This window comes from Embiotoca jacksoni, unplaced genomic scaffold, assembly GCF_022577435.1.
Source record: "Embiotoca jacksoni isolate LCO1_2020_lvr unplaced genomic scaffold, fEmbJac1.0.p SCAF_1, whole genome shotgun sequence".
Classification (NCBI taxonomy): domain Eukaryota; kingdom Metazoa; phylum Chordata; class Actinopteri; family Embiotocidae; genus Embiotoca; species Embiotoca jacksoni.
In genome coordinates this window covers 7,244,823-7,265,580 of record NW_027185229.1, presented here as the reverse complement: position 1 = coordinate 7,265,580, position 20,758 = coordinate 7,244,823, and the positions used below count along the sequence as shown (strand labels likewise).

Below are 20,758 nucleotides of genomic sequence, written 5' to 3'. Positions count from 1 at the left end.
TGGGGTGCACCACCCAAAGAAAAATAAAATTAGCTTTTCAGGATGTGTCGTTAAATGAAGTTATTGCAGGGACCTGACCTCACCAGTACACTCATCGGTGCATTACCGAGGTTTCGTGAGCATCCAATAGCCATGATGGCAGACATTGAATCGATGTTCTATCAGGTCAAGAGTTCCAGAGACGGATGCAGACCTGTTGATCCTTGTAGTGACGACGCAGACGGAACGCCGCGACAAGCAGAGGTCCACTTATCCTTGTTTGTGGAACAAAAGAAAACTTGCAGTCATAAATACCACTTCATACACTGGTGCAAAGTTTATTGCAGTGATGCAATGTCAATTTCAAGCACCCTGGCTAAGTGAGATTTGATGTTCTGACATCTCTATATGCCACCATCCTGACCAGATTGAAGACTACATGAGGTAACATCACACAAAACCAGGTACCCTATATGTCAGACCACTATAAGCCACCAGACACAGAATTTTTTTAAATGCACCATACGGGGAAAATAGATCAGGCCAGGTTATAGCTCCATGCACTGCGGGGGTGTGATGTGCAAGTGATGAATTACAATCCCATATAAAACCATTGTGACCAGCCTCAGAAACATTACCTGTGATCCAAAAACAAGTGACCCTTGATAGTCTCCAAAAAGATACACAATGATTTCCTTGACAAAGAGTTTGATATACAATTTATTTACAGTAGTAAATTTCCATCGACTTCAAGGCACAGTTATAAGCAATTCTTTGCGATCTAACCTGCTTTGAGGTTGCAAAAAAACCAACGCTGTATAACAAAACTGACATACTAGCCGCAGATACATGTCAAATGAATACAAAATAAAGCTGTACATAAAAATAAGGATTCAGTCTTTGCCCACAGTCTGTCTTTACTGTGCAGCCTCTTTTTTCTTCTTTTTCTTCTTCTCAGACGCAGGTGGTTCTGCAGTCTCTTCTTCTGGCTCTGCGTCCACAGTCTTTTGTTTCTTTTTCTTCTTAGCTGGAGTAGCCTTGGCTCCATTATCTGTGGCAGCAGCCTCCTCGGCCTCTACGTCCTCTGCCTTTCTTTTCTTTTTCTTCTTTGCCGAAGTCTCCTCTGCTCCGTTCTCTGGCTGGACCTCCGTGTCCTCAGCTGCTTGTTTCTTCTTTTTCTTCTTCGCTACGGTCACGTCGACTTCTCCGTTCTCCTCCTTCAGGGAAACAAGGAAAATGTGATCAAGGCTAGGTAACTTGATTCTTATACTGAGGGACCAAATATGTCTTTTAAGTGGCCCGAATGTGTGACTCACTTCAGTGATCAAGCCCACTGGTTAGGACCAGCCAATGGTTCGGAGTCGAGGTACTTTAGCATGTCGTACACTGAGAGAGGACCACGTGCGGGTCAAATCTCAAATCAAAACATGCGGGGGCCAGATGCTAAAACAAAAGCTCACCTCAGCTTCACCGTTTGTTTCTCCATTTGCGTCAACTTCTTGCATCTTCTTCTCCTGCTTCTTGCGTTTCTTCGCTTTCTTATCCAGTTTACGCTTAATCTCAGCTGCGACATCTGTAGCCTGAGACGAGATCATACAAAGAGAGGCGATTAAAATCAGGGTGACACGATCAGGTTGTTCTTACGAGCCATTAATGCTGCATCAGACTCATTAAATCAGTTTTAACCCTCAGTGTTGTCAGGGAAAGAAGTGTCATCATTCACAGCATTGACAGACTTCAATGTGTCACTGGCGCATTATTTATTTATTTAAAACATGCAAAGATTTGCTTTTGCAGGAAAAGCTCACCTCTTTCACAGCCTCCTTCATGACATCCACATTTTTCCGCGGCATATCGCCGGTCTCATAGAAAGACAGACGCTCTTCCACCTGTTCGCGCAGCTTGTCCCCATAAACGCTCGTCGGCACCTCTGAAAGAAAGTAAACAAACTGAGGATAAATACGAAGCCAGCGGGGATCACGGGAGGCTTAACACTATCCTAAGAGACCAGTGGCCTTGCTCAGGAAATAAGAGTCTCAACATCAACCCGAGGGATGAATACTGTTGACGAAAAATATGAGCATCATTGCAGTCATGCCACATGAATTGCAAAGCTAACCAGGGCCGATGAAATGCCTCTAAAGCAGTGCCTCACTCACCAGAGAAGCAGTCGATACGCGAGGCGATGGTGCACTTGTTTGCCAGGTATCTGGAGATGCGGCCTTTGTTCTTGGCAGCAGCACGTCCGATGAAGGTCGAGTGGAAGATGAGGCCGTACTTGGGGGTGTTGCCGCGTGTCTTTAAGGCTCTGTGTGAAAATACAGCTGCTTTCACATACAGTTGTAATTATTATCAAGTGGCAAAGTAAATCTGAGCATCTGTACCAGTAGTAAGGGTTAGTATGTTTGTGTACAAGCGCCATAATTCATCTACAAGAACAAGGAAATCAGCAACGCTTATACAAACAAGTACACAACCCAAACATAAGGGCTTAATTTAATCTTTCCAATATTCTACCTCAGTGCCGTGAGTGGATGCTCAGACTGTGGGGGGTGCATCGGGCGAGAGGGATCACTCCAGAGGAGACCTCAAATTTCTGTCTCTTCCAGTCACCCTGCTCTGCTCCAGCCCAGCCCTGCCATCACTGCAACCACTGGTTTCCCCAGCAGGGAGGGGGTGCCCCAGTACCTGAACAGGGCCTTCTCTGCTCCCAGGATCTGAACGGTGGACGCCGGGTACTTGGCCAAATTGGTTAGACTGCCGGCATGGGAGATCAGACGAGCACCAACCTAAAATGTAAAAAGAAAAAAGGTTTCAATCTCAGACATAAAAGAAATCTAATTTAAGCTTGTTGCAAATTGGATACATAATTTGAGGACCATCAGCACCACATATTTTTCAACACACAGTTTCAGTGGATTGACAGATTTTAGTATAACATCATTGGTCCCATGTGCGAGGTAAATTTGTTTTTAAAATAAATTTCAGATCTAAACTTGTACTCACCACTTCCCCAATTAAGGCTGCCAGGTTTGGAGCCACTTGGCTCATCTTAGATCGCAGGTACTCCTGCAGCTCCAACCGATACGCAGCCAGAGACACCACGCGGTTGGAGAACCTCTCTATGTTGATCAGGTCAATGGGAGAGATATCCATACCTGCAGAAAAACAAGATGTTGAGCAAAGGAATACTTTCCGTTTGTAACATTACATGCAGCATGAGATTGTTTCTCCCGACAGGATCCGCAGTGAAGAATTTAGCCTTCACTACAGGTTTATGAGAGAGTTAATCTACCCCCCTGTGTTAGGCACCAAGGACGAATATTGGTCCAGGGTGGGCATAAAAGGGGCAAAAATGGGCTTTAACGCTAAAACAAGTCTCTTAATTTAGAGTGTGCACATAAACAGCTACCAGATCGGGACACGTTTGGTCCTAAACAAGCTGTGGACAATGGCACCGTCTAGTATGCAGCCTGTACTGCGAATTGAATTCTGGTGTACTGACCCATAGAGGAGCGCGAGGCATCCAGGATGGCCTGAGCCTTGGCGCTGTCCATCACCACCTCCTCCAGGCTCTCCAGACTCGCCTCCGACAGCTCCTTCCTGTTGCCAATGAGCTGAGCCAGGCGGCAGTACATTGAGTTGTCTGACACGACTTTGATCAGCTCTGGGAAGTGGTAGCCGTACCATTCACTGCAGCCGAAGATCAGAGTGAAAGAAAAACATTAGTGAAGCCACCGTGTATCAATACAGACAGTACAAGATAAAAAAAACATTCTCCTTTCAAGCAGTAGTTTTAGTTGCGCAATGAGAGAACCTTACCGGACACGCATGGAGAAAGTGTTGATATCTTTGTCCAGCTGATCCAGCAGAGCGATGGACTGAATGATCATGTTGTCAACCCTGTTGACATTGAACTTGACTTTAGATCTGGAGTAGCTGTGGCCGAGACCCAGCTGAGCCTTGGAGGCCGCCAGAGCAGTCAGACCCTTCACCAGGGAGTGGAAGTGCAGACGCAGGCCTGACAGGACGAAACAGATGAAAGCGGTTTGTTGGTGTTGGGAGAAACAGTGGCAGAACTGCACATGCCCGGTGGCTGTTCAGATTTTCAGTATGAACCTTCATGAGTTTCAGGATTACAAGATCGCATCACGACAAACCACATTATTTCTTACAGATTAGCACTCAAGATGTTTGCATTAAGCTCAGTTCTAGGAACTCCAACTAATCCAAGTTTCTCACATTTAAAATCATTAAGTAGACCGTCTCCTTACCTCTTGTTATCTCTGCCACCACCCCACCAGTCTGGATGGAAACGGTAAATTCCTCTTGCAGAGCTGCTCCAATCTTGGCATCAGAAACCCCCAACATTGCTTTCTTCTTCCCAGAGAGGGGCAAGTTTGTCTCGAGGAACAATTTCAGGTCAGCATGAACCACACCTGCAAGCAGAGTAAGGGAGAATACTCATCTACCTGTATGCACCTGATATAAGAGATAGGTATTTCGAGTAAAATAGTATTTGAAATTCGCTTGGAACTACCTTAAATAACGTGGAGAAGATTTAAGGTAGTGTTTCTTGGTTGTTTGTATATAATATATAGATATATACTGTACTGTATATACTGTGCATTTTATATTTTTACTGCTATTATTCTATTATTATCTATTGCTTCCTGTATGCTGCTGTAATGAAAAAAAAAATTCTCCTCGGGGATTAATAAAGTAACTCCCTAACTCTTCGTTTTTTAATACATTTTTATTTATTTATTATTCTATAGAATATATAATTATTTTTCTGCACCGGGACGGTTTGACCTGCAAACCCTCCTGACCCCAGAAATCTTCTCCACATGTTATTTAAGGTGGCTGGCAGGCAGCTTTTAGGCGCATTACCGCCACCTTCTGACGGGAGTTAGGCATTACAATTGATCAGAGCTTCACGTGAAACATCAAAAAGCTTTCCTCAGGTGTTCAGCATTGATATTGTCAGCACAGTAATTCAGTGGATTGACAGATTATAAAACATCATTACAACTGAGGATACTTTTAATTTTGACCCTAAGTTTAAACGCGAAAACTTACCTTCAGAGATGGCATTCATGTTCTCCAGGGCAGCCTGGGCAGACTTAAAGGGGAAGAAGGCAGCCAGGCTCACCATGCTGTTGAACTTTCCAATACTCAGCACGCTCTCTTCCACCTGAAAGACACAAAAACACTGATATCTCTGCTCTTCTTGAAGAACAGATTAAAACCAGCACAGAGAAGTAAGGCTCACCTGAGGCAGAAGCATGCCGATCTCTTCCGCCTCTTTGACGGCGAACAGCGCGTAGCCCGCCGCGTGCTCGAACAACACGTGCAACACAACCTGCGGAAGATCAACGCACGGGATTGAAAAGGGAAGCAGACATCTACAAATTTAAGGTAACTTGGTCACAAAACAACCAATTACAAGTGACTGTAGAAACAGTACGAACAGTGTAGTTTCAACAGTCTCCACGTGGTACCCACTGACCGCACATTGATTAGCATATTAATTCTAAAGCATATCATTTTATATGTAATTGCAAAAATAAGTCGAACTAGCGTCTGATTTCAGTTTACTTGTATTATGCGTTGACAATATCTATACGCAACTACGTTGTCGTCTTGATGAACCCACGTGTTGACCTGGGCCCATACGGAACGCTAAAAGCTAAGCTAACAGCCCAGGAATACCACCGCCATCTCGTGTGCTGCGGGATTATTAAAGTAAACCAGCGCGTATTGCCTACGTGGCTGCGACTAACAAAGCTATCCACGATTTGTCAATAAGGGTTGTTTAAATTAAATACGTCTTTACCAGCTAATGTTTGCCAAAAAGGCGGCTAACTGATCCCCTGGTGTCGAAAGGCCTTTAACAAGACAATGAAAATACGAAAGTAGCCATTTCTTCTCTTTAAACGTCAACCATATTAAAGAGTCTTCAGCTGTAGCATACAATGAAAAGTTTGCACTAAAGCCCAAATACTCAGAATGACGGCTCTTACCATGATTAGAAAATCTCTGCAGCAGCACGCAATGCGTGTCTGCTCCGCTGCTTCACTTCGGGAACAAGACTGCAGTCACACGTTTCAGCAAAATGCCACATGACCCAGATCCCGCGATGCCACTCGTAACACCGCGAGACTTGATGGAGAAGCCTCCACATGTTGGATACACGTACACAAAGTACACAATGCTGAACAAAACATAAATATTAGATTATAGGTTTATGTTATTTAGTCGTGGAAAGTAACTTAGTACATTTTCCCAAGTACTTGTTCTTGATTTGAATATTTCCATTTGATGCTACTTTATACTTTGATGCTCCCCTACATTTTAGAGGGAAATATTGTACTTTCTACTCTATTTATTTGATGGCTTTAGTGGATAACATAACAAACTTTTCCATGTCATAATAATATATCAGTCAGAGCGACCAAACTAGTATTTTTACTTAAATACTTACATTTTGCTGCTAATAATCATGTACTCTGGATTTTTCATGCAAGGCTTTTACTTGTATTGGAGTGTCATGTTTTTAATAGTTTTGGGCAACACTGGAGCTCTATGGCGTAGAGGAATAATCCGTCTTTGGACGGACAATACATATTAGTAGGATCAATTATTTGAATGCATTTTTCTTTTCATGGGATTAGTTGACAATAAGAAAAATATAGAAGATCATCAGAAGTTTTCTTCAAAGGGAAATTTCATAAATACCCATCTGCAGTGATTTGGTCTCCTTATTCCAACAAATTAGATTTGAAATCAAACAGACCACTGATTGATTGTTAAATTTAAAAAGTCGATTTTAAACTATCACTACACATGTCCATTACTCATATGATTCATTTAAATATGATAATTGTGCAATTTATATGGCCTCTTTATCCTAAAGATTTGTGAATCTAAAATGCAAAAAAACAAAACTTGTACATAACAAAACAATATAAACCTGCTAATGGTAGGTGAGAGAAAAATGTAACAAGAGCTTGTGCGTCATCAAGGTGGTGTTACATAAAGTGCTGCAGAAGACATACAAAGCTGTCCTTGTGTGCATGAGTTGTAATAAACCAGACAGGACAATGGTGATATTTTTGATTGCCCACTCCTGCAGAGTGTTCAGACAACAGTCTAAACCTAACCTGCAATAACATCTCACCACCATGCAGGAAAAGAGTTAAGTGTCATATTTAGGAAAAAAGCATCAATAAAGATCTTCAAAGTCAAGAAATTTCCAAGCAACAGAATTATGTGGGTCTATATGTGCCCAAAACTCAAATGACTTACAGGTCATAAATGTCAGGGTGTTAGATAATAACTGAGCAGAGAATTTATGACTGACCTCTTTGGACAGATTGTCTCCAGAGTTTAACCCAAAAGAAAGTCACATACAGACTAAACTTTGCTTCTCAGTTAGCAGCTTATCTTTACTTGGATATGTTATGAATGAGTTGCAGTTGTTTTATCCTCTCCCAAAGTTATTTTAAAGTAAAACTATAGCAGATGTGTTTGTTGTCAGTCACCTTTGATTATATGATTATGATGAATAAATAAAACTGAATAATGATTGCTGTGTGTTTTCTGAGGGGCCATCCAGTTTTGAAAATAATTCACAATACAGCATGACATCAAAGTTATTCAGCTTGTGGAGAGGATCCTATAGATTACACAAACTGTTGCCAAGAAACTACAGGGTTAGTCATCAGTGTGTCCATTTGTCAATTTTGTCAAAGGCCTACATACATGGAGCTCAATGAAAAAAGCCAGATTCCTGAGTAAAGTCTGTGTTTCCAGGACCATGGAGGAGAGGGCTTGAAGGAGCCTGTTGAGGAGCGGATGTGAGGCAGGACAGTAAAAAGCTTAGGGATCAGGAGAGGGCTTGATATAAAGGCTGCCTGGGACAAGCAGACACTCAGACCGGTGGAGCTCTGCTCATCTTAAAGTGCACTTCCCCAAGCAACGGAACAAGGCTGACACAGCACGTGAGTAACATATAGCTGCTTCTGCTTCTCCGCCTCTCCCGCTGTCTCTGGCATTCCCTCTCCAACTCCTTCTCTTTCTTTGATGTCCTGTCTTCATTTGAGCTGTCTTGCTGTTGTGAGTACGGCTGGTTCACTCCAGCTTCTTATCTCTCTTGTCTGTGGAGCAGTTTGTTTTTCCCCACACTTCCCCCTCTTTCCCTATCTTCCGTCTATCTGGACAACCTCTGCCTTACATGGGCATGCATTGCATGGGCTCTCTTGTGTACTTCTCTTTGCTGTGCTCAGTTATTGTTTCTGACACACACACACACACACACACACACACACACACACACACACACACACACACGCTACACCTCATGTCAAATATTGACCTATTTTCACTGTCATATCTATCCAAACTGCTGAAAAAAATAAATTTCTTAATTTCTGTAATTGACCTGGCCTCGGTGGCCACTCACCCCGCTCCATTCGGAGATGCTGAATTCTGTGTCTGTATGAACCGACTGTTCTGTATGGACTGTTCTGTATGGACTGTATGCCAACATGCATATGCACGTGTATTTGTGTGTGTGTGTGTCCAGGAAAGAGGAGAATGAGCATGCGCGGAGCGGTGGCGGGTTGTGTGATGCTGGCGTGCCTGGTGGCGCTGCTGCTTGAGAGGACAGAGGGACACATCACCTTCTTCAGTCCGAGGGAGATGATGCTGATGAAGGTAAGCTGCTTGTGTGCAGAAGTATTGCTCAACTAGAGCAAAAGGAATTAGTCAAGTAATTGATTATACAAGCAACTGAAAATTAATCTGCAGCTTTTTTGATAATTGGTTTATTGTCCCAATGTGAAAACGCACACTTCCCTGTTTCCATCTTCTCAAATGTGTAGATTAGTTGCTTTTTATGATTGTGAACTGAATATTTTTGAGGACTCTTGTTTGGACAAACCAAAAGGCTCTGTAAAATAAAAATATGTCTGGAATTTAAACTTTTTTCTGACATTTTATAGAAAAATAAAAGATTAATAAGCCTCCAAAAATTGAAAAAAAGCTTCTCAGCTCTAGGCGTAACACTAATACACAAGTTTGTCTTTTTAGTGTAATCATTAGAAGATATTTGTCTTTATTATATTGTTCTATGGCTCTACTGCATGGATGTCCATGAGTTTGATGCTATGACCTATTAAAACCACTGACACGTGAAGCATTAACTATAATACAACAGCCTTGCAATGCATCCTCCCTTCATGAGGATTATAATGATCAGTAGTTATTTAATCTGATTGAGAGGGTTATTTTAGTGGTCAGTTCAGAGACTGTAATCTCTGGTCTTGTTGAACTACAGAGGTGTTTCTGTCAACCTAATTTATTTTAATACTTAATGCTTCACCTATCAGTGGTTTTAATGTTATGGCTGATCGGTGTGGAGCTTAAAGAATTAGTCCACTAATTAATTCATGTGTTTTTCATTATTCATTCATAATTTTTTCAATAAAAAAAGCAAAGCATTCTGTTTTAGTCTCTTAATTCTAAGGGCTTGCTCATTTTCTTTGTCTCTGTGACAGTAAGGTGAACATCTTTGAGTTTATGCTGGGCTCATCGGACAAAACAAGCGATTTAGTGACACCACTTCCGGTTTTTGGACATTTTCATGGCCGTTTTTCACTCTTTTTTGATATTGTGTGCACCAAACAGTTCATAAAGAAATAACTGTCAGAAAAACCAATCGTGTTTTTGGTCAATTTATTGCAGATGTGTAGTTGCTAAACAACAGGAAAAATGTAGTGAAAAGTGTTTTAGTTTTTTAAAGTTTGTGGGATTTCTTTTCCTTTTTGTGTAAATGTGTTTGTCTGTTTTGTGTTTGTTTGGCTGTGCTGCAGGAGCGGGAAGGAAAGAAGGAGCCTCGATCAGATGATGGGCAGTTTGAAGAAGTCACCGTCCAACAGCTTCCTCAGATGGAAAATGGAAATCCTGTGAGCACACACACACACTGCAAAATAAATGCAACAGTCAATACTTTTTAACATTTTGTTTTATGTGTGTGTTTGTGTCCAGGATAAAACTGTGGAGATTGCTGTCCGTCTCTCACCCAAACAGCTTGATCATGTGGCTCCGATGCTCGAAGAGATCATTCATGAAATAGTGGAAGAACGTGAGAAAGGTATTTGATTGTTGCAAGACATACTGGCGAGACACATCGTCAACAAACCACATTATAATGGCCTCGAATCTTTATTTATCGAAAGATATTTGATAGACACATACTGACAAGTGATGATGCTTTGAATACACAAACAGTTTGGTAACCATGACGCTCTCTCACTATCTCTGTTTCTGCAGCCAAAAAATGAGACCGAGGGCACGAGGGGTTGAACACTGTATAAAGTCTTCGAAAAGCACTGAATGCTCATATGTTTTATTGTGTTTAAATGAATCAATCAATAAAAGGAAGTGATTGTGTCATTTGATGGAGTTTTTTTGGGGGAATTCGTTAATTACACTGGTTCGCATACCCCCGTGGACATCTAAACACTTACATAAAAAGATAAAAACATGATCCAGAATGAAATTTACTTTGACATGATAATTCAAATTACTTTTTAAGCATTAATTGACCAACCATATTGACCTGGTACTCAAACAAATGCAAGAACATGTGAGACAACTTTCATTCTTAAATGTTTCCTTCTGTAGAAAGGAAGGATTACACAGAGTGGTCGTAGTCAGGTTACATTTATTGGAAACTTATGCATTGTATGTATTTGTAGAAAATATATCTCTAATATATTTCTGCAAATAATAATGCATTAAAAACTCCACCTGATTATTGACAGCTCTCCACATTACATCATTATTGCTCGGTGAAGTAGTGCAGTAAGAGGGTGAAGTTTGACCCCTTCCCTGTTATCAAGCCTTGCCAGATAGTTGTTTCAGAGCTTTGATGTCAGTCTCTCACAGACCTCAAAATCCTTGACCGCGAGGGCGGCGTCTCGAGCTAAGGTGGCAGGAAGAACCAGGGAGCAATCGCAGTCAAAGTACTTCCCAGTTATCCCCTCTAGTTCCTCTGCCACTGCGCAGTAGATTGAGCTGACTGCACCCTCGTCTGGAGACTGAGAGGGGGACAAAGATGGTGGAGAGGAAACGTGAGAGAACAGTCGAGAAAAATTACACGCAGATATTTCTGCCGGTGCAAATATGCAAGCAGGAAGTTTGTGAGACCTCTGCTCTGATGTGTGTTGAGTGCAGCCAGTCGTTCAGCATTCCAAGCACCATAAATGCTAAAGTTTGCAGAAATATTCTGTCTGCTCAGATTCAAGTGAAGGCCACAAAACTCGCTTGACAATGTATCATGTAGAAGGATAATTATTCAGGCAAACACACAATTAAATGACCGAGAACCAAAACAAAAAGCCTTTTATGAAGAACACAATTCCTGGTATTCCTGTTTTTGTTTGGAAGTTCTAAATTTAGTTCATATCATGAGGTTCCACCACGGATGAGCTGTGAAACATGTGGTAGCACTTTAATGTGTTTTCCTGGTTTCGGCCATCTGGTTTACACATTGTGATAAATTCAGACAGCCAGAACTGATTATTGGAAACTTTCACAATTGTGTATGTTAGTTTTTATTGTTTTGGTATCCTGTTTGCCTGCTTCTTACTCTATACTGTCTCAGATTCACTTTCCTTCATTTCATCTGCTGTCCTCCAGCTCATCTGCATCCACTTCACTCATTAGTCATTTATTCATTAGTCATGACCACTGGTCATTCCTCGTTAGATTGTCTTTGTGCACTTTGCCTCAGTTTTCCAGCCCTTCATAGTCCTATTTGGTTCTTGCTTGTTTCTGACTTCTGCTGGTCTCTCTGGTTTGTTACAATCGAAATAATCTCTCCTTCACTCTCTTTATTGTGCTTTTGGATTTCCCACCGATTCAAACAGAGTGATGACAGTCAGTTGGCAGTTGAAGAGTCAGTCTGTTGCGTTAGCTCCACCCACCTTCTTTGGTAGAAAAAACACTGCTGAATGATGGAAAACGAGACACTAACTGTGCTCCACTTGTGACACTCAGCTTATTTAGTTCATATTAAAGGTTTTTCATAAGTGTGCCACAAATCACCTTTGTGTTACCTCATTTTAAATGAAAACCTTACAGATTATTACTCAAAGACACATGGTTAAAGATGGTTGCATACCATCAGTGTGATGGACAACTTCATAAAAACTAGTTTCTTAGTTTTCTCTGCAAACACAGCAAGATGGTAGCGAGGACACAACGATGACAGGAAGTGGTTCTCGAACAAGAAACAAACAAAGATGATGACATGACAAAAGAAATGCAACGATGAGCTGACCTTGAAAAAGAAAAACCCGATGAGGTTAAAAACATAACGGATCCAAAACGGATAGTGTCTCAACACTTCTGTGGTGACAATACCAGGGTGGACAGAGTTTGCAGTGACACCTGCATAGAGACAGAAACACACACAGACACATGTTACATTAAAGTACAGTGAACAACAGGGGAGTTACAGAAGCGGTAATCAGGGCCGCATTTAAAGAGTTACATGTCCATAAATTCAGGCTTTCCCCTTTAGGTTTTCATTACGGGCCTTTCAACATAAATTAAAAAGTCTAAGCTTAAGTTTCAGCTGCATTGCTTGGCCAAAAGCTAAAGCTAAGCTTTACAGAACCTTGTGATAGCACATTGAAGTTAACCCTTCACCTTTTGCATAAAAAAGTCATAACTTCATCATTTTATGTGACATGTTGTCAAAATGTTGTCATAATGAGTATATGAATTCTCGAGTTATGGCTGAAAATGTGTTTAGTGAGGTCACAGTGACCTTTGACTTCATCCCTGGGAGCATGTGAACATTTGGGACAAGTTTGGAGAAATTGCTGACATTTTGGAGATATGACATTCACAAGAACGGGACTGGCAGATGAGATGGACGTGAGGTCATCCTGGCCTTGACCTTTGACCTTTGATCACCAACATCTAATCAGTTCATGACTCAACTAGAGTAAAAACGATTTAAAAAAGTTCCCATATCAACGGGACAGAAGGACGAACAGACAACCCCCCAAAAAATAACATCCCTCCATCATTAATGCGAAGGTATAAAAATATAAAAGGTGAATTTTCTCTTTTAGGTAACTGATTGTGTTTTTTCTCTCAGAATAGGGTGAGGTTTGGTTAATGATCTAAAGTATTTAAAAAAAAGAAAAACAAATTTTAAACTCATCGTCCAACTATCGTCACTGCTTCTCATTTGTTTTGTCATTCCGTTTCTGCAATGCTTTTTCAACAGGAATGATCATACACCAACGATACCGATGAATGATTATTATGACAGCAACAATGAGAGGGAACCTAATCTTGAGAACGACACATCTAAAAAGGATGAAGATAATTGTAAGATGCTTGATTTCATCCTACCTGTGTCCTGTAGCCTGCGCGCCAGTTCGTTGGTACAGATGATATTGTGCAGCTTGGTGTGGTTGTAGACTTGATCCATGTGATAAACAAGGTTCATGCCATGAAAGTGAGAGAAGTCCACTTGACCCTTTTTATGGTTGACTGAGCTGACGGTGACAATACGAGCTGGAGCTGATCGTTTCAGCAGGTCTGGAGTTAAACAGAAACGTGGAGTGAGGGGAGGGAGAAAAGAGAGAGATTTTTGGTGTGTCATGACAGTGTAAAACAGTTGTTTAATTGTTATTGGAAAATTCCCAATATCCCTGTGGCATTCCAGAGAGGCCGCACAGTCTTACCCAGCAGCAGATTGGTGAGCAGAAATGGTCCCAGATGATTTGTGGCAAAAGAAGCCTCCAGCCCATCTTTGGTTATCTGTCTGGGTAAACCTGAAAACATGATTTACATTTGGATTTTACAAATTAAATTAGGTGTAGAGGACAAACAAGCACAAATGTAAGAACACAACACTTTTGTACTTCAACAGTTATGCATGGCTCACATGGGCGTGACGCATTCCCAAACCATTACAAAAAACTCCTTCATCTCCGTCTCCTCCCCACTCACTCACAGCTGGCTTTGTCATTCAAGACATTATTATTATTATTACTAGTATTCAGTATCTGTTATTGTGCAGTGAGCTCACCAATAAGAAACAAAGCTGTTCCCGTGTGGATTTACTTATCCAATAAACAACGTGTCTTTCTGTTTTTGAGCAAAGACATTTTACAGATGTGCGACAGATATTAAATTATGAACAGAACTTTCTCTTTTGGACATTGATATTTTTCATTGTTTAATTTAATTCTTTCATTTGATGATTTATCAACTTGTTGTTTCTTTTTTGGGGGGTTTTAAGTCCCAGCAGAGAGAAAGGTTTGTGACTGCAAGTTTTATATATACTGGTCACAGTTTGTGGTATTTCATGTAATTTTAGTATATGGTTTCTGTCTTTTTAAATTTTGTTAACATTTTTGGTTGCCATAATACAAAGTGCCAAGCGCAAATTGAAAACAAATCCCATGTATCACCTGATACTCCAGCATTATTGACAAGAATGTGAAGAGCTTTCTCCTCTTCGAGGATCCTTTGAGCAAATTCTCTGACGGAGTACAGACTGGAGAGGTCCATCAGACGCAGGTGGACGTCAGAGTTTCCTGTTTGCTTGATGATTTCATTAAGTGCTGCTGTCCCCCGCTGCTCGCTCCGACAGGCCAAGATAACGCGGGCCCCGCGACGTGCAAAGTCCAGGGCGATGAACTTCCCGATACCTGGCAGAATGGAAGAGAGCAAAACTTAGTTCACTACCTGATAGCAAAAACATTTATGTAACAGAGACACAAATGCACTTAACCTGAGTGCATTACAGTAAATCAAAATGACTTTTAATAGCTATAAAAAAAAAATTCAGCTCTCTGTGGTAAGACAAGTGATATTGAGGTAAAAAAAAGCAAAAACCTGTAGTTCTATTTTCTAGTTACTATATACAGAGTATGTGAATGTCTGTCTGTCTATCCCGACACAGCACATTTGGAAAGAAACGAATATTGTGGTCTTTAAATCTCAGTCCTCATTGTGGAGTTTGCATGTTCTCTGTGTGTTTGTTTTTAGTGTCCTTCCAGAAACATGCAGCACAAGGAGACTAGGAGGAGACCCTGAACTGCTCAAAAGTGAGATCTGGCTTGTTCGAAGTGGTATTACATGTATAAGAGGTATTTACTTATATCAGTGTAGGTATAAGGTTTTTAAAAATGTGTCAGTGATTTGGGCGGGTTAAGTGAGGGCCAGAACTGCAGCACAGCAAAGAGGAGAAAGCAGATTGTATCTTCACTCACAGACTTTGCAGATGGGTAAATGCCAGATTTTGATCTCTCTCAGCAGACCAAAGATCACTGTGTGTATTTGTATAAAGTAGCTCTGCTAATGACTTTAATGGTAAGGGGAACCTGCTGTTGCCTCTCAGACTGAAAAGAAGCAGCCTTAAAATCCAAACTTGAGAGAAGAAACTGCTTTAAAAATCCTCTCCTGCAATTCAAGGCAAACTTGCTCTGTCTGTTTACATAAAGTCACACTTTTGTTTCAGTTTACCAATCAGATTTCTAAATGACTGTACATCGGTTTTCAAATTCTAGATCAAGGACAGCTGGTCAGTGAGATAGTATTGACTACACAATACATCAGTAATTCTAGAGAGCACAGTCTCCCTGTCAAAGGCTTTTGCAAAATCGTTGTTTTTTGATTAAATAAGCCTTAATTTAAATCCCTGACACAGACCATAACAACTGAGGATGTGAATTCAGAATGGAGAACAGATTAATCAATCCCAGGATTTTTAACAGGCCTTAACAGATTAGAAGAATAGTTATTGAAGCTACAGTAGCATATAAACAATAGATCTCAAAGAGCAGAACCGACCATCTAATGTGAGAGTGTTATCAGGCACCATGCTAATTCAGTGTTGATGGCATTTGTCCTCACACCTTTGTAAACAGCTGCATGATGGTTTGGTGCGAGATGCTTGGACTTGGTTTCACTGGATTTTTTTTAGTTTTTTTTTTTTTTTCGTGCCCCTGGTACTTCCCCAGGAACATAGTGCATTTTTTGGATATGCTTGGACTTGGTTTCACTGGATTTTTTTTAGTTTTTTTTTTTTTTTCGTGCCCCTGGTACTTCCCCAGGAACATAGTGCATTTTTTGGAAGGAAGAAGAAGTAGGGAGCTGATAAGAACAGGAAATTAAGTGTTTAGGTGGAAAATATCAGAGTAGGTCTGATAAGATGTTGCTGGTTATAACAACTAATATGTGCTGTACTGCTTCTTGTTGCATTAACCCAAGATTCTCTCCTCAGAGATTGAGCTGTGCAGAAACTATTCTGCTACTGTTGTAGATTGTTAGAGACTCCCATCTGTTATTCGTGTCCTCGTCATTGTAAAGCTGTTTTTTTTGTATTTTAAGAATTGCACTGTATGAAAAATAAAATTTTTGCTCATGTAAACCTGGCCACCACTCATATCAGATAATATCCCATCATTTCAGATTGTTGACAGTCCTATACTCCTTTTAATCAAAATTGGCCTTTAAAATCTCACCGTATATACAACATTCTTGTGATATTGCTGCAGTTAACTGCAAAGCTTCAAACATCAAGGAATTTGAAAGAAGAACGAATGCTGAATGGATATTTTCCTCTAAAATAAGTAGTAATGTTACTTGGTGGCTTGAAATTCTGGTAAATATTAGCTTTTATTAGAAAAATAATCTGAAGCAGAATCAGCCACCAGTTCTGCAAAAATTATATTATTCTATTATTATCTTATTGCTTCTGTATGCTGCTGTAGCGAAAAAAAATTTCCCCTCGGGGATTAATAAAGTAACTACCTAACCTAACCTAAAAAGGAATCTTCATCAGCAGGACTTGAAACAATGTTCTTTCAATCCGAGATTAGGCAGCAACTTTTTGTTCAGTCAGTGGTGTTCTCACTGATGTGAAGGCATTGAACTGCACCCTGAAGACCTTAAAGGAAATGCTGGGTGTGCTGTTTCCATGTTGTCTAGATTTTAGGAACAGGAAGGATGACAAAAATGCAGGCAGAAACGGTTCACAGAATGGTTTTCAGAGGAATGTGATAATAAAGGCATATCAGCTCAGGTACCAGGATGACAAAAACTTTACAACATGTAGAACATGACTGACAACAATCTGGCTGGTATATACACAGTCAACGAGATGATTAGGGAATGCGGGGCAGGTGTGTGGTGTCTCTGGAGATCAGGGGTTACTGCAGGTAGGTGTGAGTTAGGATTGGGGAAAAAGTCCAGGATCATCTGGTGAATGACTGGAGAAGGACAGGGGTGCATTAAGGGGACTGAGGCAGGAATCATGACAACTGATGTTATTGCCTTGGTCTGGTTTGAGGGAAACAAGCAAGGGTACAGCAGGAGTGATCACAGAGATCATTTAAACTAACAGCCCACATGTATTTCATTCTCAGTCCTTCTTTCAAGACGCTTAACTCAGTTAACTTCAGAAGGCTAGCTGGATTAACCAGGCCAATAAACACCTCACATTCCTCCCACTTTCTGTTGAATGTAACTACCCACTCACCTTCAATTGCCCATCTGAAATAGTAGTTTGAGATGGACAACAGGGTCAAGAGGGGGAGACAGTATGTGAATGTTGATGAAATCAAGACATCTATGCAGATGTTGATGAGGTCATGACTTTTAGCAGACAGTTAACAAATCACCACATCTACATGTAGATTCGAACTGCATTAAAATGAATACATTCATGCATTACAATTCTTCTCCAATAATTCTGGTAGTGTTTGCTGCACTGTCTCCCTGTTCCTCCCTCCAGTATTTCACCCCTTCCACTCTGGAGGTCCCTGTATGACGTAATTTCCCTGAAGAGACCACCTGCTGTGTGTTGTACTCCATTTCTGTAGAACAAATTTGTTACTGTTGAGAATACTTGGAACTAGTTTAATTGTTTACTGACTCTTGACACTGTTATTCACTCTGTAATTTAGAGTTTTGATTAGGCAAAAGTAAAAATTTACTTTTTTGGGACTTTGTCAAACCTCATTTTATGGATATCAATATGGAGGCTCACTGCTACCAGGGTGTACAGTTTGGCCTTACAGTTTTTGCAGCTCTATGCATTTAGGGATGGTTTTTTTCAGGTGCTAATGTGAAAAAGTAACCTGTCAGGTTTAATGGGTATCATTGCCTTTAACTACACCATTTACAAGACTTTACAGTTATCTGAGTTGAGTAGATCATGATTATGACAAACACCAGCAAACCGGAAAGCCCCTTTAACAGAGACCTCTTCTGTGAGCCTTAGACAAAAATTTCTGTGATGCTAATTCTGCTCCAAGTATTTGGAACTTGTCATGGTCTTAACATGAACCTATAACAGACCCCGCAATTCACAAAGTACCTTCTTCCTCAAAACCTAATTTATCTGTAGCTTAATCACTATTTTTTTTATATACTAATTTGTTTGTGTTTGCTGTTTTAGTGTTCCTGCTTTTTATTTACTTATAGCAGTGCCAGTATAATATATAATAATATAATATGTAGTAGTATAATACGGGAGGCTGTGGCTCAGTGGTAAAGTGTGTTGCACACTAATTGGAAGGTTGGTGGTTCGCTCCTCCTGTCCACATACCTAAGTGTCCTTGAGCAAGACACTGAACCCTAAATTGCTCCTGATCGGTGTGTTGTAGGTCGTTTTGGATAAAAGCGTCAGCAAAATGTAATATAATAATATATCAAGAGAGACCCAACTTTTACTTAAATACTTTAACTATATTTTGTAGCTAATATTTCTGTACTTTTACTTAAGACTGTTTTTTCATGCAGAACTTTTACCTGTAAAGGACCTGAATAATTCTTTCACCACTACATTCTTGTACACACAAGGTGTGTTTTTTCAAATTTCACTATAGCTTCTGTTTAAGAAAAGGGCTATCCAATTTATGAGGTATTAATGAGAACACAACAGGGTTAAGAAAAACATTCATGGTCACAAAAATGCTATAATATCCAATCTCTCCCGGTAACAGCATTTCACATAAAATCTAACACGGCTGTTAAGGATAAACTATCAGGACTTTAAAGGTGGATAATAACCCCTAAATAATTAGGGCTATAAAACTGCCATGTGAAAAAAGCTAAAAGTTTCTTCCACCTATTGCCCGATTAACCTGTATATTAAGCCCGTATGAAAGCTATTGTACTCAACTAACCTGTATTGGCTCCTGTCACTATGGCCGTCTTCCCTGTAAGCCGTACTGCGCACGCCTGCGGAGCCCAGTTGGCTTTCCGCTGAAAACGCACAACGAGAGCCAGCACCGCCGTTGAAACGACCCAAACAGGATGACAAAGTATGTCCAAGAAAACCATTTTCCTGTCCGAGCAAATAGTCTGCTGGAAGGAAATGATGCTGGAAGTTCAGGAACAGCTTTCCACCGTGCACCTCACGGGTTGCAGCTCCAAGTAGGTGTGCCCAAATGCAAGGAGCAGCTGCCTGGTAGGACCATAGAGTAGGACTTTGACGCAGTGGCATAATGTCGTTTGGCCAGAGGGGCTGTGCTTTCTGGAAATCGCTTGATAGCTGCATTTCATGAAACTTCCTAGATGGTTTTGATGTTATCAGTGCTCTGTAAACTTTGGAAATTACTGAAATCAGAAAAAAGGGTTAGTTGTATCCCTTCATGGAATAGCAACAAATAAGCCTATATACAGTGGGTACAGAAAGTATTCAGACCCCTTTAAATTTTTCACTCTTTGTTTCATTGCAGCCATTTGCTAAAATCAAAAAAGTTCATTTTATTTCTCATTAATGTACACTCAGCACCCCATCCTGACAGAAAAAAACAGAAATGTAGAAATTTGTGCAAATTTATTAAAAAAAGAAAAACTGAAATATCACATGGTCATAAGTATTCAGACCCTTTGCTGTGACACTCATATTTAACTCACATGCTGTCCATTTCTTCTGATCCTCCTTGAGATGGCTCTACTCCTTCATTGGAGTCCAGCTGTGTTTAATTAAACTGATTGGACTTGATTAGGAAAGGCACACACCTGTCTATATAAGACCGTACAGCTCACAGTGCATGTCAGAGCAAATGAGAATCGTGAGGTTGAAGGAACTGTCAAAGGAGCTCAGAGACAGAATTGTGGCCAGGCACAGATCTGGCCAAGGTTACAAAATAATTTCTGCAGCACTCAAGGTTCCTAAGAGCACAGTGGCCTCCATAATCCTTAAATGGAAGAAGTTTGGGACGACCAGAACTCTTCCTAGACCTGGCCGTCCAGCCAAACTGAGCAATCGTGGGAGAAGAGCCTTGGTGAGAGAGGTAAAGAAGAACCCAAAGATCACTGTGGCTGAGCTCCAGAGATGCAGTAGGGAGATGGGAGAAAGTTCCACAAAGTCAACTATCACTGCAGCCCTCCACCAGTCGGGGCTTTATGGCAGAGTGGCCCGACGGAAGCCTCTCCTCAGTGCAAGACATATGAAAGCCCGCATAGAGTTTGCCAAAAAACACATGAAGGACTCCCAGACTATGAGAAATAAGATTCTCTGGTCTGATGAGACCAAGATTGAACTTTTTGGCGTTAATTCTAAGCGGTATGTGTGGAGAAAACCAGGCACTGCTCATCACCTGCCCAATACAATCCCAACAGTGAAACATGGTGGTGGCAGCATCATGCTATGGGGGTGTTTTTCAGCTGCAGGGACAGGACGACTGGTTGCAATTGAAGGAAAGATGAATGCGGCCAAGTACAG

At 40.8% G+C, this 20,758-nt stretch overlaps 3 protein-coding genes and 2 non-coding genes across 5 annotated transcripts; 1 reads left to right on the top strand and 4 right to left on the bottom strand.

Moving 5' to 3' along the window:
• Nucleotides 1-681: 681 nt before the first annotated feature.
• Nucleotides 682-6,087, bottom strand: nop56 (NOP56 ribonucleoprotein homolog). The gene is made up of 12 exons (XM_069149334.1): nt 6,006-6,087; nt 5,255-5,344; nt 5,062-5,176; nt 4,254-4,418; nt 3,802-4,000; nt 3,485-3,672; nt 2,986-3,137; nt 2,668-2,768; nt 2,139-2,287; nt 1,788-1,909; nt 1,440-1,559; nt 682-1,196 (listed from the first exon to the last, which is right to left on the bottom strand). Exons 1-12 carry the CDS (start codon nt 6,006-6,008, stop codon nt 897-899), a joined length of 1,704 nt encoding a protein of 567 aa, XP_069005435.1. The 5' UTR covers nt 6,009-6,087; the 3' UTR covers nt 682-896.
• LOC138203610 (small nucleolar RNA SNORD57) lies at nt 1,638-1,703 on the bottom strand. Its single transcript, XR_011178733.1, has one exon. It is a non-coding gene; the product is annotated as a small nucleolar RNA SNORD57 (small nucleolar RNA).
• LOC138203616 (small nucleolar RNA SNORA26) lies at nt 3,202-3,332 on the bottom strand. Its single transcript, XR_011178734.1, has one exon. It is a non-coding gene; the product is annotated as a small nucleolar RNA SNORA26 (small nucleolar RNA).
• On the top strand, nt 5,184-10,440 carry mlnl (motilin-like). The gene is made up of 6 exons (XM_069152995.1): nt 5,184-5,400; nt 7,798-7,985; nt 8,570-8,700; nt 9,858-9,950; nt 10,033-10,138; nt 10,318-10,440. Exons 3-6 carry the CDS (start codon nt 8,581-8,583, stop codon nt 10,326-10,328), a joined length of 330 nt encoding a protein of 109 aa, XP_069009096.1. The 5' UTR covers nt 5,184-5,400; nt 7,798-7,985; nt 8,570-8,580; the 3' UTR covers nt 10,329-10,440.
• Nucleotides 10,191-19,450, bottom strand: LOC138199356 (retinol dehydrogenase 12). The gene is made up of 6 exons (XM_069151768.1): nt 19,212-19,450; nt 14,487-14,726; nt 13,755-13,844; nt 13,420-13,608; nt 12,332-12,441; nt 10,191-11,087 (listed from the first exon to the last, which is right to left on the bottom strand). The coding sequence occupies exons 1-6, from the start codon at nt 19,366-19,368 to the stop codon at nt 10,908-10,910; spliced, it is 966 nt and encodes a 321-aa protein (XP_069007869.1). The 5' UTR covers nt 19,369-19,450; the 3' UTR covers nt 10,191-10,907.
• Between the last annotated feature and the right edge of the window lie 1,308 nt (nt 19,451-20,758).

Coding starts and splice junctions, on each gene's coding strand:
- nop56 (XM_069149334.1), bottom strand. Junction 2,288..2,667: donor GCAGAGAAGGCCCTGTTCAG/GTACTGGGGCAC, acceptor ATTTTCACACAG/AGCCTTAAAGACACGCGGCA. Junction 1,910..2,138: donor GCGTATCGACTGCTTCTCTG/GTGAGTGAGGCA, acceptor ACTTTCTTTCAG/AGGTGCCGACGAGCGTTTAT.
- mlnl (XM_069152995.1), top strand. CDS start 8,581: ATGAGCATGCGCGGAGCGGTGGCGGGTTGTGTGATGCTGGCGTGCCTG. Junction 8,701..9,857: donor GGGAGATGATGCTGATGAAG/GTAAGCTGCTTG, acceptor GCTGTGCTGCAG/GAGCGGGAAGGAAAGAAGGA. Junction 9,951..10,032: donor AGATGGAAAATGGAAATCCT/GTGAGCACACAC, acceptor GTTTGTGTCCAG/GATAAAACTGTGGAGATTGC.
- LOC138199356 (XM_069151768.1), bottom strand. CDS start 19,368: ATGGTTTTCTTGGACATACTTTGTCATCCTGTTTGGGTCGTTTCAACG. Junction 14,727..19,211: donor AGTGACAGGAGCCAATACAG/GTTAGTTGAGTA, acceptor CCATTCTGCCAG/GTATCGGGAAGTTCATCGCC. Junction 13,845..14,486: donor CAATAATGCTGGAGTATCAG/GTGATACATGGG, acceptor TCATGTTTTCAG/GTTTACCCAGACAGATAACC.